Source organism: Pipra filicauda, unplaced genomic scaffold (assembly GCF_003945595.2).
Source record: "Pipra filicauda isolate LSUMZ 115617 unplaced genomic scaffold, ASM394559v2 scaffold862_size64592_pilon, whole genome shotgun sequence".
In the NCBI taxonomy this organism is placed as follows: Eukaryota; Metazoa; Chordata; class Aves; order Passeriformes; family Pipridae; genus Pipra; species Pipra filicauda.
Window position 1 is genome coordinate 14,904 of NW_024105045.1, and position 14,243 is coordinate 29,146.

At 48.7% G+C, this 14,243-nt stretch overlaps 1 protein-coding gene across 1 annotated transcript in view; it reads right to left on the reverse strand.

Annotated features, from left to right (window-relative positions):
• The window catches only part of LOC114002941, a 47,340-nt gene that overhangs the window by 2,079 nt on the left and 31,018 nt on the right, over positions 1 to 14,243 (reverse strand). Inside the window, exons 24-51 of the mRNA XM_039390709.1 lie at positions 12,502 to 12,604; positions 12,330 to 12,388; positions 11,640 to 11,742; positions 11,468 to 11,526; positions 10,785 to 10,887; positions 10,587 to 10,666; positions 9,901 to 10,003; positions 9,719 to 9,780; positions 9,051 to 9,144; positions 8,863 to 8,921; positions 8,185 to 8,287; positions 8,005 to 8,066; positions 7,337 to 7,430; positions 7,123 to 7,205; positions 6,445 to 6,547; positions 6,257 to 6,315; positions 5,579 to 5,681; positions 5,399 to 5,460; positions 4,731 to 4,824; positions 4,517 to 4,599; positions 3,839 to 3,941; positions 3,625 to 3,707; positions 2,948 to 3,050; positions 2,768 to 2,829; positions 2,570 to 2,647; positions 1,715 to 1,867; positions 523 to 686; positions 243 to 333 (exon numbers count right to left, since the gene is read on the reverse strand). Coding sequence (XP_039246643.1) covers positions 243 to 333; positions 523 to 686; positions 1,715 to 1,867; positions 2,570 to 2,647; positions 2,768 to 2,829; positions 2,948 to 3,050; positions 3,625 to 3,707; positions 3,839 to 3,941; positions 4,517 to 4,599; positions 4,731 to 4,824; positions 5,399 to 5,460; positions 5,579 to 5,681; positions 6,257 to 6,315; positions 6,445 to 6,547; positions 7,123 to 7,205; positions 7,337 to 7,430; positions 8,005 to 8,066; positions 8,185 to 8,287; positions 8,863 to 8,921; positions 9,051 to 9,144; positions 9,719 to 9,780; positions 9,901 to 10,003; positions 10,587 to 10,666; positions 10,785 to 10,887; positions 11,468 to 11,526; positions 11,640 to 11,742; positions 12,330 to 12,388; positions 12,502 to 12,604 — 2,508 coding nt within the window. The remainder of the gene's footprint in view (positions 1 to 242; positions 334 to 522; positions 687 to 1,714; positions 1,868 to 2,569; positions 2,648 to 2,767; positions 2,830 to 2,947; positions 3,051 to 3,624; positions 3,708 to 3,838; positions 3,942 to 4,516; positions 4,600 to 4,730; positions 4,825 to 5,398; positions 5,461 to 5,578; positions 5,682 to 6,256; positions 6,316 to 6,444; positions 6,548 to 7,122; positions 7,206 to 7,336; positions 7,431 to 8,004; positions 8,067 to 8,184; positions 8,288 to 8,862; positions 8,922 to 9,050; positions 9,145 to 9,718; positions 9,781 to 9,900; positions 10,004 to 10,586; positions 10,667 to 10,784; positions 10,888 to 11,467; positions 11,527 to 11,639; positions 11,743 to 12,329; positions 12,389 to 12,501; positions 12,605 to 14,243) is intronic.

Consider the following 14,243-nt stretch of genomic DNA (forward strand, 5'->3'; position numbering starts at 1 on the left):
TTAAGTGCATTACTGTCAACCCCTAACACAGACAGCAATAAGTAGGATTTGGTTTAGTCTCACGGCACAACTCAAAATGCCAGGAAGCTGGGGAACAGACAGGACTTTCAGGGCAGTCTACAGTCAGTAGAAAGAGGAACTGATCTCTCCTAGACTCTCTCTAGGGAAAGCTCATCGTAAAATTTCCCCACCTGAATATGGAACTAGGCTCCGTGGGTCATGAAAGGGAAGGCCCCGAGTACCTTTTGGGCTTGCCTGAACTTCTCAATTATTGCAATGGTTTGGGCTTGTTGCTGGACTGTGGCTTCCAGCCTGGCGTACTCAACTTCAAGACTGAAAAAGAAGTACAGGCCTTATGACAGAAGTCCACAAGAGCACAGATCCCAAAGGAACAGTGTGAAAGAACCTCATCTAAAATAAAAGCATCTTTGAAAATCATGTAGTAGTATCTTGCTGGGATACAAGCAAGTCCCGTTGTTTTTACAAAATCACAAAAAGTGAAGCTTTGCTCCACTGTCTTACCAGTGAATGCGTTCTCGCAGCTGGCCGATAGCTGCAGGTAAAGACATGTTGCATGAAGGAGGAAGGCCTTGCAGGTTCCTGGAAGTTGTTATTTCCTTCTCCTTTGGGGCACTCTTTAATGACGCAGCAAAACATTCCTTCTGGATATGATGCTCTTTAGGTTCCTGCAGATGCCAAACCCCAACAAGAATCCTCACGCCCTCAAGCCTAGACGGCTTACGTTTGTTCAAAACAAGTGGGCTGCTTTGACACTGATGAAAACTCTCAAAACCTGTGTTACTTCTTCCTCTTTTATACTGGGCCCTCTCCTATGTCTACACTGATTTCTTAGAGCATTTCCTGTGGGCTGCCACAACATTTCTCTCCTTTCTCAAGGACTCCAAACACAAGTTGTAGTGCGTTGGTGGTGTCGTGGTTTAGGAATGGTACTCCCCAGTTTAGTGCTCCCATTGAGACTCTCCAAGCCACAGTGCTGCTCACTGGCTCGCCATTCTCCCTCCCCCCTGTGGCAGGATGGAGAACCGGAGGCACAAAAGGGAAAGATTATGGCTACTTCTTTTCCAGCTACATCATCTCCCTTCTTTTCCGGTCTGTTATAATATGTTGATTTCAGAGGAGCAAAATGTAGCTTCTGATTGGGCCCTACACCAAGAACACCACCCCCTCGGGGGTTACCACTTTTCTAACTCCCGGGCAAAACACTTTTTTACCCCACGACAACAACTTCAAGGCTGTGTTCTCTCCCTGTCCTTCTATGGACTTCTTCTCTCCCCTGGCAGGGGCCCCACAACATGTCTGTCAGAATGTGTTACCTCTTCTTGCAACAGTGGAGTTAGCTTCTTAAACAGACAGGCAGAGAAATACAGACAGTGCTTTTCATGGGAAATAATCTCCCCCCACGCTGGGCCTTTCCTAGCAGCCAAAACTTCCCTGAGCAAAAATTCTTTTATCCTCCTCGAGTAAATCTTCCGCATATAATTTTTTGGTCCCTGCGCCACCTTAGTGCAGCCCTCCACTGTCACTTCAAGTCGTGCCAACAGGCAGACACCAAAGGCAGCAGTGCTGTTCCTTCCCATCACAGCTAGCTGCACACTGAACCACCCTGTGTTCTTCTCAAGGAAGAATCACTTCCCTGCTCTAGTGCGCTACAAAGAAGGCCTTGAGCCCTGCCAAGAGACAGGCTTTCCCATACCTTAGCTTCAGACCTCTCCAGTTTCTCCTGCATCAGCGGTTTCTCTTCCTTCAGGTCCTTGCTGTGGGTCTTCATAGCTCCAAGTGAAGGTTCTGCCAGGGAGTTCTTTTTGAGAACTTCATCAGGCTTCTCCAGCAGCTGCCTGACCAATGGCTAAAGACATAGTGTTCCATGAGCATGGAGAAATCGGTAAGAACATGACAACACAAGAGATGCTTCTACTGATGGGATTATATAACTAGATTGGTCATCAGGCTGGCCAGCAGGTCAAGGGAGGCAATTCTCCCTTTCTACTCTGATCTCATGAGACTCCACTTGGAGTCCTGCATCCAGCTCCACGGCCACCAGCACAAGCAAGACATGAACGGAGGAATGCCACAAAGATGTTTGGAGGGCTGGAACAGCTCTCCCATGAAAAAGGCTGAGAGACTTGGAATTTTTCAGCCTGAGAAAAGCAGGCTCTGGGCAGAACTTACTGCTGTCTTTCAGTGTAAATAGAGGGAGAGATATTTTTACCAAGGCCTGTAGCGACAGAAGAAGAGGCAATCATTTAAAATGAAAAGAGGGTAGACTTAGATGGGACATAAGGGGTAAATTGTTTGCAAGGACTGTGGTGGGACACTGGACCCGGTTGTGGAAGTGTTCAAAGTGAAGCTGGATGGGACTTGGAGCAAGGCTTATTCCAGCCCTTCTGCTTCAGAATGCAAACAAAATGAGGTCCGAAGTATAGCACAGGTCCAGACTCAATCACCTCCTCTCAGCAGTTTTTCAAAATGAATTCCGAAGTCAGAACACCTCTGCTTACACTGACAGGCTCTATTTAGGGATATCTGCTTCTGCCTCTATTAGAGTCACCTGTCTGTCCAGCTGAGAATCTGTTTGACTTGAAGAATCAGATCTTAGCTGAAGATCTTCTGCCTCCAGTGTAGGAACCTAAATAAGCAAGAAAACAGAGACACAGTGGAGAAACGAATGCTCACCAAGACTGCAGCATCACACTACATCTGACTTCAGCCAAAGGCCATGCAATCCATCTGGAACAGAGCTAAGTACCTTATTCTTAGAAGAAGGGTCAAAATATTCCTTCTGCTCTGCTCCTGCTGCTGGCACGATACCTAGAAAAAAGGGAAACAGTGTGTTGTTACTCTGAGTACTTATTTCACTCTGCTTCTCCCCAGCCATGTCACTCCAAAGAAGTTCACAAAGGTAACCATTTAGTCCCTCTGAAATTACCTTTGCCGTGCTCCACTCCAACAGAGCGCGCATCCAAACTCTTGCCCACTGCAGCACGAAGTGTCAAGTTGGTCGACGCTTTCCCTTGACCTTTGGAATCAGTCTGTGTAATTTAAAAGACACGTCTGAGAACTGGCAAAGGCTCCTTCTCAACCCACTTCCACGCACAACACTTCTGCATTAGCCAAAAGCCCTAATGAGCACGATCAGGTGACGGAAGCAACAAAACAGGCAAACACAGCCAGCACGTTCAGTATCTCTCTTGAGCAGAGCTTTCCAAAAGGGATGAAGTGCTCCTGCCTAATGCAGAGAGAACCTAGACAGGAGAAATACATCTCCAGACTGTAGGTCATAACGAAACCATTTCACATTAATGGATCCAGGGAAGCAGGTTATGAGGTGGAAAACACAATCCTCACAGTGCCAGTCTTGTAGGATTTCAGAGGACTGCAAGCAGCGGGAAAATTTACTGCTTTGTTCTAGAAATCCAGATGGGAGGTCAGCTGCAAGGACATTAGCTGACCTCCCTTTGTCCCAGCATTAACTGAACAGTTTGTCTGCAGCACTGACATGTCCAGGCCCAAGGTGCAAGCATGTGGCAAAAGCAGCAGCAAAGGGAAAGGAGCCCAGACGCCATTGATCCAGCGGGACCTCATTGCCCCCTCCAGAACAGCTACCTCCAAAAGCCAGAAAAAGTCATCATCTTCCCAGGAAAAGTCTTTGTTATCCTTCTGCTCTTCTGCTGCTGCTGGCAAGACCCCTAACAAAAGACGTAAGAGGCATGTCATTACTCTGAGGGCTTATTTCACTCTGCTTTCTCCCCAGCCATGTCACCCCACTTTACAAAGAGAGAACTGTACAAAGGTAACCATTTAGTCCCTCTGAAATTACCTTTGCCGTGCTCCACTGCAACAGAGCGCGCATCCAAACTCTTGCCCACTGCAGCAGGAAGTGTCAAGTTGGGCGACACTTTCCCTTGGCCTTTGGAATCAGTCTGTGTAATTTAAAAGACACGTCTGAGAACTGGCAAAGGCTCCTTCTCAACCCACTTCCACGCACAACACTTCTGCTTTAGCCAAAAGGCCTAACGAGCAGGATCAGGTGGTAGAAGCAACAAAAGAGGCAAACACAGCCAGCACGTTCGGCATCTCTCTTGAGCAGGGCTTTCCAAAGGGGATGAAGTACTCCTGCCCAATGCAGAGAGAACCTAGACAGGAGAAATACATCTCCAGACTGGAGGTCGTAAGGGAACCAGTTGACATTAATGGATGCAGGGAAGCAGGCTAGGAGGTGGAAAACACAATCCTCACAGTGCCAGTCTTGTAGGATTTCAGAGGACTGCAAGCAGCAAGAAGCTTTACTGCTTAGTTCTAGAAATCCAGCTTGGAGGTCAGCTGCAAGGACAGTAGCTTGTCCTCCCTTTGTCCCAGCACTAACTGAACAGTTTGTCTGCAGCACCGGCATGTCCAGGTCCAAGGTGCAAGCATGTGGCACAAGCAGCAGCAAAGGGAAAGGAGCCCAGACGCCATGGATCCAGAAGAAACTCATTGCCCCCTCCAGAACAGCTACCTCCAAAAGCCAGGAAATGTCATCATCTCCCCAGGAAAAGTCATTGTCTTCTTTCTGGTCTTCTGCTGCTGCTGGCAAGACCCCTAACAAAAGAGGTAAGAGGCATGTCATTACTCTGAGGGCTTATTTCACTCTGCTTTCTCCCCAGCCATGTCACCCCACTTTACAAAGAGAGAACTTTACAAAGGTAACCATTTAGTCCCTCTGAAATTACCTTTGCCGTGCTCCACTGTAACGGAGCGCACATCCAAACTCTTGCCCACTGCAGCAGGAAGCAGCACACTTTCTGCTGGACCTTCAGAATCAGTCTGTGGAATTGAAAAGACACGTCTGAGAACTGGCAAAGGCTCCTTCTCAACCCACTTCCACGCACAACACTTCTGCTTTAGCCAAAAGGCCTAATGAGCACGATCAGGTGACGGAAGCAACAAAACAGGCAAACACAGCCAGCACGTTCAGCATCTCTCTTGAGCAGAGCTTTCCAAAGGGGATGAAGTACTCCTGCCCAATGCAGAGGGAACCAAGGCAGGAGAAATACATCTCTACACAGTAGGTTATTTGACATTAATGGATCCAGGGAAGCAGGCTAGGAGGTGGAAAACAGCAATCCTCATAGTGCCAGTCTTGGAGGATTTCAGAGGACTGCAAGCAGCAAGAAGCTTTACTGCTTTGTTCTACAAATGCAGCTGGGAGGTCAGCTGCAAGGAGACCCAGGACATTTGCTTGACCTCACTTTGTCCCAGCATTAACTGAACACTTTGTCTGCAGCACTGGCATGTCCAGGTCCAAGGTGCAAGCATGTGGCAAAAGCAGCAGCAAAGGGAAAGGAGCCCAAAAGCCATTGATCCAGCGGGACCTCACTGCCTCCTCCAGAGCAGGTACCTCAGAATCCCAGGGGGAGTCACTGTCTTCCTTCTGCTCTTCTCCTGCTGCTGGCAAGACCCCTAACAAAAGATAACAGGTTGGTCATTACTCTGATGGCTTATTTCACTCTGCTTTCTCCCCAGCCATGTCACCCCAGAGAACTTTACAAAGGTAACCATTTAGTCCCTCTGAAATTACCTTTGCCGTGCTCCACTCCAACAGAGCGCGTATCCAAACTCTTGCCCACTGCAGCACGAAGTGTCAAGTTGGGCAACACTTTCCCTTGGCCTTTGGAATCAGTCTGTGTAATTTAAAAGACACGTCTGAGAACTGGCAAAGGCTCCTTCTCAACCCACTTCCACGCACAACACTTCTGCTTTAGCCAAAAGGCCTAATGAGCACGATCAGGTGACGGAAGCAACAAAACAGGCAAACACAGCCAGCACGTTCAGCATCTCTCTTGAGCAGAGCTTTCCAAAGGGGATGAAGTACTCCTGCCTAATGCAGAGAGAACCTAGACAGGAGAAATACATCTCCAGACTGTAGGTCATAACGAAACCATTTGACATTAATGGATCCAGGGAAGCAGGCTAGGAGGTGGAAAACACAATCCTCACAATGCCATTCTTATAGGATTTCAGAGGACTGCAAGCAGCAAGAAGTTATACTGCTTTGTTCTAGAAATCCAGCTTGCAGGTCAGCTGCAAGGACATTAGCTTGACCTCCCTTTGTCCCAGCATTAACTGAACAGTTTGTCTGCAGCACTGGCATGTCCAGGTCCAAGGTGCAAGTGTGTGGCAAAAGCAGCAGCAAAGGGAAAGGAGCCCAGACGCCATTGATCCACTGGGACCTCACTGCCACCTCCAGAGCAGGTACCTCAGAATCCCAGGGGGAGTCATTGTCTTCCTTCTGCTCTTCTGCTGCTGTCAAGGCCCCTAACAAAAGATAACAGGTTTGTCATTACTCTGACGGCTTATTTCACTCTGCTTTCTCCCCAGCCATGTCATCCCACTTTACAAAGAGAGAACTTTACAAAGGTAACCATTTAGTCCCTCTGAAATTACCTTTGCCGTGCTCCACTGCAACAGAGCGCGCATCCAAAGTCTTGCCCACTGCAGCAGGAAGTGTCAAGTTGGTCGACACTTTCCCTTGGCCTTTGGAATCAGTCTGTGTAATTTAAAAGACACGTCTGAGAACTGGCAAAGGCTCCTTCTCAACCCACTTCCACGCACAACACTTCTGCTTTAGCCAAAAGCCCTAATGAGCACGATCAGGTGGTAGAAGCAACAAAAGAGGCAAACACAGCCAGCACGTTCAGCATCTCTCTTGAGCAGGGCTTTCCAAAGGGGATGAACTACTCCTGCCTAATGCAGAGAGAACCTAGGCAGGAGAAATACATCTCCAGACTGGAGGTCGTAAGGGAACCAGTTGACATGAATGGATCCAGGGAAGCAGGCTAGGAGGTGGAAAACACAATCCTCACAGTGCCAGTCTTGTAGGATTTCAGAGGACTGCAAGCAGCAAGAAGCTTTACTGCTTTGTTCTACAAATCCAGCTGGGAGGTCAGCTGCAGGGACATTAGTTTGACCTCACTTTGTCCCAGCACTAACTGAACCGTTTGTCTGCAGCACCGGCATGTCCAGGTCCAAGGTGCAAGCATGTGGCACAAGCAGCAGCAAAGGGAAAGGAGCCCAGACGCCATGGATCCAGAAGAAACTCATTGCCCCCTCCAGAACAGCTACCTCCAAAAGCCAGGAAATGTCATCATCTCCCCAGGAAAAGTCATTGTCTTCTTTCTGGTCTTCTGCTGCTGCTGGCAAGACCCCTAACAAAAGAGGTAAGAGGCATGTCATTACTCTGAGGGCTTATTTCACTCTGCTTTCTCCCCAGCCATGTCACCCCACTTTACAAAGAGAGAACTTTACAAAGGTAACCATTTAGTCCCTCTGAAATTACCTTTGCCGTGCTCCACTGTAACGGAGCGCACATCCAAACTCTTGCCCACTGCAGCAGGAAGCAGCACACTTTCTGCTGGACCTTCAGAATCAGTCTGTGGAATTGAAAAGACACGTCTGAGAACTGGCAAAGGCTCCTTCTCAACCCACTTCCACGCACAACACTTCTGCTTTAGCCAAAAGGCCTAATGAGCACGATCAGGTGACGGAAGCAACAAAACAGGCAAACACAGCCAGCACGTTCAGCATCTCTCTTGAGCAGAGCTTTCCAAAGGGGATGAAGTACTCCTGCCCAATGCAGAGGGAACCAAGGCAGGAGAAATACATCTCTACACAGTAGGTTATTTGACATTAATGGATCCAGGGAAGCAGGCTAGGAGGTGGAAAACAGCAATCCTCATAGTGCCAGTCTTGGAGGATTTCAGAGGACTGCAAGCAGCAAGAAGCTTTACTGCTTTGTTCTACAAATGCAGCTGGGAGGTCAGCTGCAAGGAGACCCAGGACATTTGCTTGACCTCACTTTGTCCCAGCATTAACTGAACACTTTGTCTGCAGCACTGGCATGTCCAGGTCCAAGGTGCAAGCATGTGGCAAAAGCAGCAGCAAAGGGAAAGGAGCCCAAAAGCCATTGATCCAGCGGGACCTCACTGCCTCCTCCAGAGCAGGTACCTCAGAATCCCAGGGGGAGTCACTGTCTTCCTTCTGCTCTTCTCCTGCTGCTGGCAAGACCCCTAACAAAAGATAACAGGTTGGTCATTACTCTGATGGCTTATTTCACTCTGCTTTCTCCCCAGCCATGTCACCCCAGAGAACTTTACAAAGGTAACCATTTAGTCCCTCTGAAATTACCTTTGCCGTGCTCCACTCCAACAGAGCGCGTATCCAAACTCTTGCCCACTGCAGCACGAAGTGTCAAGTTGGGCAACACTTTCCCTTGGCCTTTGGAATCAGTCTGTGTAATTTAAAAGACACGTCTGAGAACTGGCAAAGGCTCCTTCTCAACCCACTTCCACGCACAACACTTCTGCTTTAGCCAAAAGGCCTAATGAGCACGATCAGGTGACGGAAGCAACAAAACAGGCAAACACAGCCAGCACGTTCAGCATCTCTCTTGAGCAGAGCTTTCCAAAGGGGATGAAGTACTCCTGCCTAATGCAGAGAGAACCTAGACAGGAGAAATACATCTCCAGACTGTAGGTCATAACGAAACCATTTGACATTAATGGATCCAGGGAAGCAGGCTATGAGGTGGAAAACACAATCCTCACAATGCCATTCTTATAGGATTTCAGAGGACTGCAAGCAGCAAGAAGTTATACTGCTTTGTTCTAGAAATCCAGCTTGCAGGTCAGCTGCAAGGACATTAGCTTGACCTCCCTTTGTCCCAGCATTAACTGAACAGTTTGTCTGCAGCACTGGCATGTCCAGGTCCAAGGTGCAAGCGTGGGGCAAAAGCAGCAGCAAAGGGAAAGGAGCCCAGACGCCATTGATCCACTGGGACCTCACTGCCACCTCCAGAGCAGGTACCTCAGAATCCCAGGGGGAGTCATTGTCTTCCTTCTGCTCTTCTGCTGCTGTCAAGGCCCCTAACAAAAGATAACAGGTTGGTCATTACTCTGACGGCTTATTTCACTCTGCTTTCTCCCCAGCCATGTCACCCCACTTTACAAAGAGAGAACTTTACAAAGGTAACCATTTAGTCCCTCTAAAACTACCTTTGCCGTGCTCCACTGCAACAGAGCGCGCATCCAAAGTCTTGCCCACTGCAGCAGGAAGCAGCACACTTTCTGCTGGACCTTCAGAATCGGTCTGTGGAATTGAAAAGACACGTCTGAGAACTGGCAAAGGCTCCTTCTCAACCCACTTCCACGCACAGCACTTCAGCTTCAGCCAACAGGCCTAACGAGCGGGATCAGGTGGCTGAAGCAACAAAATGGGCAAACACAGCCAGCACGTTCGGCATCTCTCTTGAGCAGGGCTTTCCAAAGGGGATGAAGTACTCCTGCCCAATGCAGAGAGAACCGAGGCAGGAGAAATACATCTCCAGACTGTAGGTTATTTGACATTAATGGATCCAGGGAAGCAGGCTAGGAGGTGGAAAACAGCAATCCTCACAGTGCCAGTCTTGGAGGATTTCAGAGGACTGCAAGCAGCAAGAAGCTTTACTGCTTTCTTCTACAAATGCAGCTGGGAGGTCAGCTGCAAGGAGACCCAGGACATTAGCTTGACCTCACTTTGTCCCAGCACTAACTGAACACTTTGTCTGCAGCACTGGCATGTCCAGGTCCAAGGTGCAAGCGTGGGGCAAAAGCAGCAGCAAAGGGAAAGGAGCCCAGAAGCCATTGATCCAGCGGGACCTCACTGCCACCTCCAGAGCAGGTACCTCAGAATCCCAGGGGGAGTCATTGTCTTCCTTCTGCTCTTCTCCTGCTGCTGGCAAGAGCCCTAACAAAAGACGTAAGAGGCATGTCATTACTCTGAGGGCTTATTTCACTCTGCTTTCTCCCCAGCCATGTCACCCCAGAGAACTTTACAAAGGTAACCATTTAGTCCCTCTGAAATTACCTTTGCCGTGCTCCACTGCAACAGAGCGCGCATCCAAACTCTTGCCCACTGCAGCAGGAAGTGTCAAGTTGGGCAACACTTTCCCTTGACCTTTGGAATCAGTCTGTGGAATTTAAAAGACACGTCTGAGAACTGGCAAAGGCTCCTTCTCAATCCACTTCCACGCACAACACTTCTGCTTTAGCCAAAAGGCCTAAAGAGCACGATCAGGTGACGGAAGCAACAAAACAGGCAAACACAGCCAGCACGTTCGGCATCTCTCTTGAGCAGGGCTTTCCAAAGGGGATGAAGTACTCCTGCCCAATGCAGAGAGAACCTAGGCAGGAGAAATACATCTCCAGACTGCAGGTCGTAAGGGAACCATTTGACATTAATGGATCCAGGGAAGCAGGCTAGGAGGTGGAAAACACAATCCTCACAATGCCAGTCTTGGAGGATTTCAGAGGACTGCAAGCAGCGGGAAGCTTTACTGCTTTGTTCTATTAATCCAGCTGGGAGGTCAGCTGCAAGGAGACCCAGGACATTAGCTGACCTCACTTTGTCCCAGCACTAACTGAACCGTTTGTCTGCAGCACTGGCATGTCCAGGCCCAAGGTGCAAGCATGTTGCCCAAGCAGCAGCAAAGGGAAAGGAGCCCAGACGCCATGGATCCAGAAGAAACTCATTGCCCCCTCCAGAACAGCTACCTCCAAAAGCCAGGAAAAGTCATCATCTCCCCAGGAAAACTCATTGTCTTCTTTCTGGTCTTCTGCTGCTGGCAAGAACCCTAACAAAAGATAACAGGTTGGTCATTACTCTGAGGGCTTATTTCACTCTGCTTTCTCCCCAGCCATGTCACCCCAGAGAAATTCACAAAGGTAACCATTTAGTCCCTCTGAAATTACCTTTGCCGTGCTCCACTGCAACAGAGTGAGCATCCAAACTCTTGCCCACTGCAGCAGGAAGTGTCAGGTTGGTTGACACTTTCCCTTGACCTTTGGAATCAGTCTGTGTAATTGAAAAGACACGTCTGAGAACTGGCAAAGGCTCCTTCTCAACCCGCTTCCACGCACAACACTTCTGCTTTAGCCAAAAGGCCTAAAGAGCACGATCAGGTGACGGAAGGAACAAAAGAGGCAAACACAGCCAGCACGTTCAGCATCTCTCTTGAGCAGGGCTTTCCAAAGGGGATGAAGTACTCCTGCCCAATGCAAAGAGAACCGAGGCAGGAGAAATACAACTCCAGATTGTACGTCGTAAGGGAACCATTTGACATTAATGGATCCAGGGAAGCAGGCTAGGAGGTGGAAAACAGCAATCCTCACAGTGCCAGTCTTGTAGGATTTCAGAGGACTGCAAGCAGCAAGAAGCTTTACTGCTTTGTTCTACAAATCCAGCTGGGAGGTCAGCTGCAAGGAGACCCAGGACAGTAGCTGACCTCACTTTGTCCCAGCACTAACTGAACACTTTACAGCAATGGCATGTCCAGGTCCAAGGTGCAAGCGTGTGACAAAAGCAGCAGCAAAGGGAAAGGAGCCCAGACGCCATTGATCCAGCGGGACCTCACTGCCTCCTCCAGAGAAGGTACCTTAGTATCCCGGGGGGAGTCACTGTCTTCCTTCTGCTCTTCTGCTGCTGGCAAGGCTCCTATACAAAAGGTAACAGGCATGTTTTTGAGTGCTTATTTCACTCTGCTTCTCCCCAGCCATGTCACCCCAGAGAAGTTCACAAAGGTAACCATTTAGTCTCTCTGAAATTACCTTTGCCGCTCCGTACTAACACAGCACGCGCGTCCAATCTATTGCCGAATGCAGCAGGAAACAGCACATTTTTCGACACATCCCAGGGACCGTCAGAATCAGTCTGTGTAATTTAAAAGACACGTCGGAGAACTGGCAAAGGCTCCTTCTCAACCCACTTCCACGCACAACACTTCTGCTTCAGGCAACAGGCCTAATGAGCAGGATCCGCTGGCAGAAGCAACAAAAGAGGCAAACACAGCCAGCACATTCGGCATCTCTCTTGAGCAGGGCTTTCCAAAGGGGATGAAGTACTCCTGCCCAATGCAGAGAGAACCTAGGCAGAAGAAACACATCTCCAGACTGGAGGTCATAACAGTCATCCATATGACATTAATGGATCCAGGGAAGGAGGCTTTGGGGTCGAAAACAGCAATCCTCACTATACGAGTTTTCTAGGATTTTAGGAGATTGTAAGCAGCAAGAAGCTTTACTGCTTTGTTCTAGAAATCCAGCTTGCAGGTCAGCTGCAAGGAGACCCAGGACATTAGCTTGACCTCACTTTGTCCCAGCACTAACTGAACACTTGGTCTGCAGCACTGGCATGTCCAGGTCCAAGGTGCAAGCATGTGGCAAAAGCAGCAGCAAAGGGAAAGGAGCCCACACGCCATGGATCCAGCGGGACCTCACTGCCTCCTCCAAAGTAGGTACCTCAGAATCCCAGGGAGAGTCACTGTCTTCCTTCTGCTCTTCTGCTGCTGACAAGGCCCCTAACAAAAGATAACAGGTTTGTCATTACTCTGAGGGCTTATTTCACTCTGCTTTCTCCCCAGCCATGTCACCCCACTTTACAAAGGTAACCATTTAGTCCCTCTGAAATTACCTTTGCCGTGCTCCACCGCAACAGAGCGCGTATCCAAACTCTTGCCCACTGCAGCAGGAAGCGTTGGGTCAGCGGACACTTTCCCTTGACCTTTGGAATCAGTCTGTGAAATTGAAAAGACACGTCTGAGAACTGGCAAAGGCTCCTTCTCAACCCACTTCCACGCACAACACTTCTGCTTTAGCCAAAAGACCTAACAAGCGGGATCAGGTGATGGAAGCAACAAAAGAGGCAAACACAGCCAGCACGTTCAGCATCTCTCTTGAGCAGGGCTTTCCAAAGGGGATGAAGTACTCCTGTCCAATCCAGAGAGAATGCAGGCAGAAGAAAGAAGTCTCTAGACTGTGAGTCATATGGGAACCAATTGACAGTGACTGGAGTGGAAGATGTTTGCGGTATGATAGAAAATCAACAATCTTCACCAAGCCAGTCTTCTAACAGAAACTTTACTGCTTTGTCCTTTTTTAGAAATCCAGCTTGGAGGTCAGCTGCAAGGAGAACCAGCTGAACCTCACTTTGTCCCAGTCCTAACGGAACAGTTTGTCTGCAGCACTGGCATGTCAAGGTCTGACTTACAAGCATTTGGCAAAAGCAGCTGCAGACAGTAATGATCCCAGAAGCCAGTGATTCAGAGGGACCCCACTGCCTCCTCTAGAGAAGGTACCTCAGAATCCCAGGAGGAGTCTTTGTCTTTCTTCTGCTCTTCTCTCACTTCTGGTAAGACACCTAACAAATATGAGAAGAGTCGCATCACTCCTTGGAGTGCTGATTTTCCTCTGCTTTGGCACCTCCCTCAAGACATGCATCACACTGGTGGGTTATCATTCTCCTACAGGCCACATTGATTTTTCCTTCTTACCTCCTTGATAGTGAAGAGTCTTACATAATTCTGGCAATGCAGGTGTATTTGAGAGAATGTCAGCAGTTGTCCCAGAGCAAGAGCTGTTAATTTCTTCTGTGCCTCTGGCAGAACATTGTCCCTTCCTTTCAGAGCATTCATATTCCTCTCCTTCATTAGCAATACTAAACATAGAAAGGGAGGAAATGCAATAGGTAAAAATGCCCCCAGACTTTCCTGCACTCTCCACGGGAAGAGCAACAGCCATGCATGTGCCATTCTAACCCTATTCCTAGACAACCGCTAAAGGGTCACACACACACAAAACATACTGCAGTCCTAGAGTAGTGGAGACTGAAATCCTCACTACAGGCATGCTCATGCTACAGGTGCCTATTCTATCTGTGGAGTAACTCACCCCTGCTGGCTACTGTCTCATCTGATAGACCCCCTCTCCATTTCAAGGACCAGGGAGATTAACTAGGCCCCTGGCAGGCTGACATCTCCAAAGCCTCTTCCTCAGCTGGATGTTATACTAATGTCTCAACACTAAGATGGAGCAACGTCTCCTCAACCCCAGTCCTCACTTTGAAGGGCTTCAGAAATTCCCATGGTTCCTCTGAAGACCTGAAGTTCAGAGGGCTCCTAAGTCGGATATTAAGAGGCCAACAAATACTGCACTTGCATTCTGAGACCTGTGTCACATTCTAACAACCTTGGGTCAGTTGGAGGTCAGGTTTGTTTCATGAGCAGGAATACAAAACAAAAAAACCCCAATCAAACAACAAAAGAAATTAAACACATTCTCCAGACCAAGGCTGCTCTGCAGAATGGTGCATTAGCACAACAGAAGCCTGGAGGGGAGGAATGAATACCTTGTTTTGTTAGAGCAATCCTCAAACAT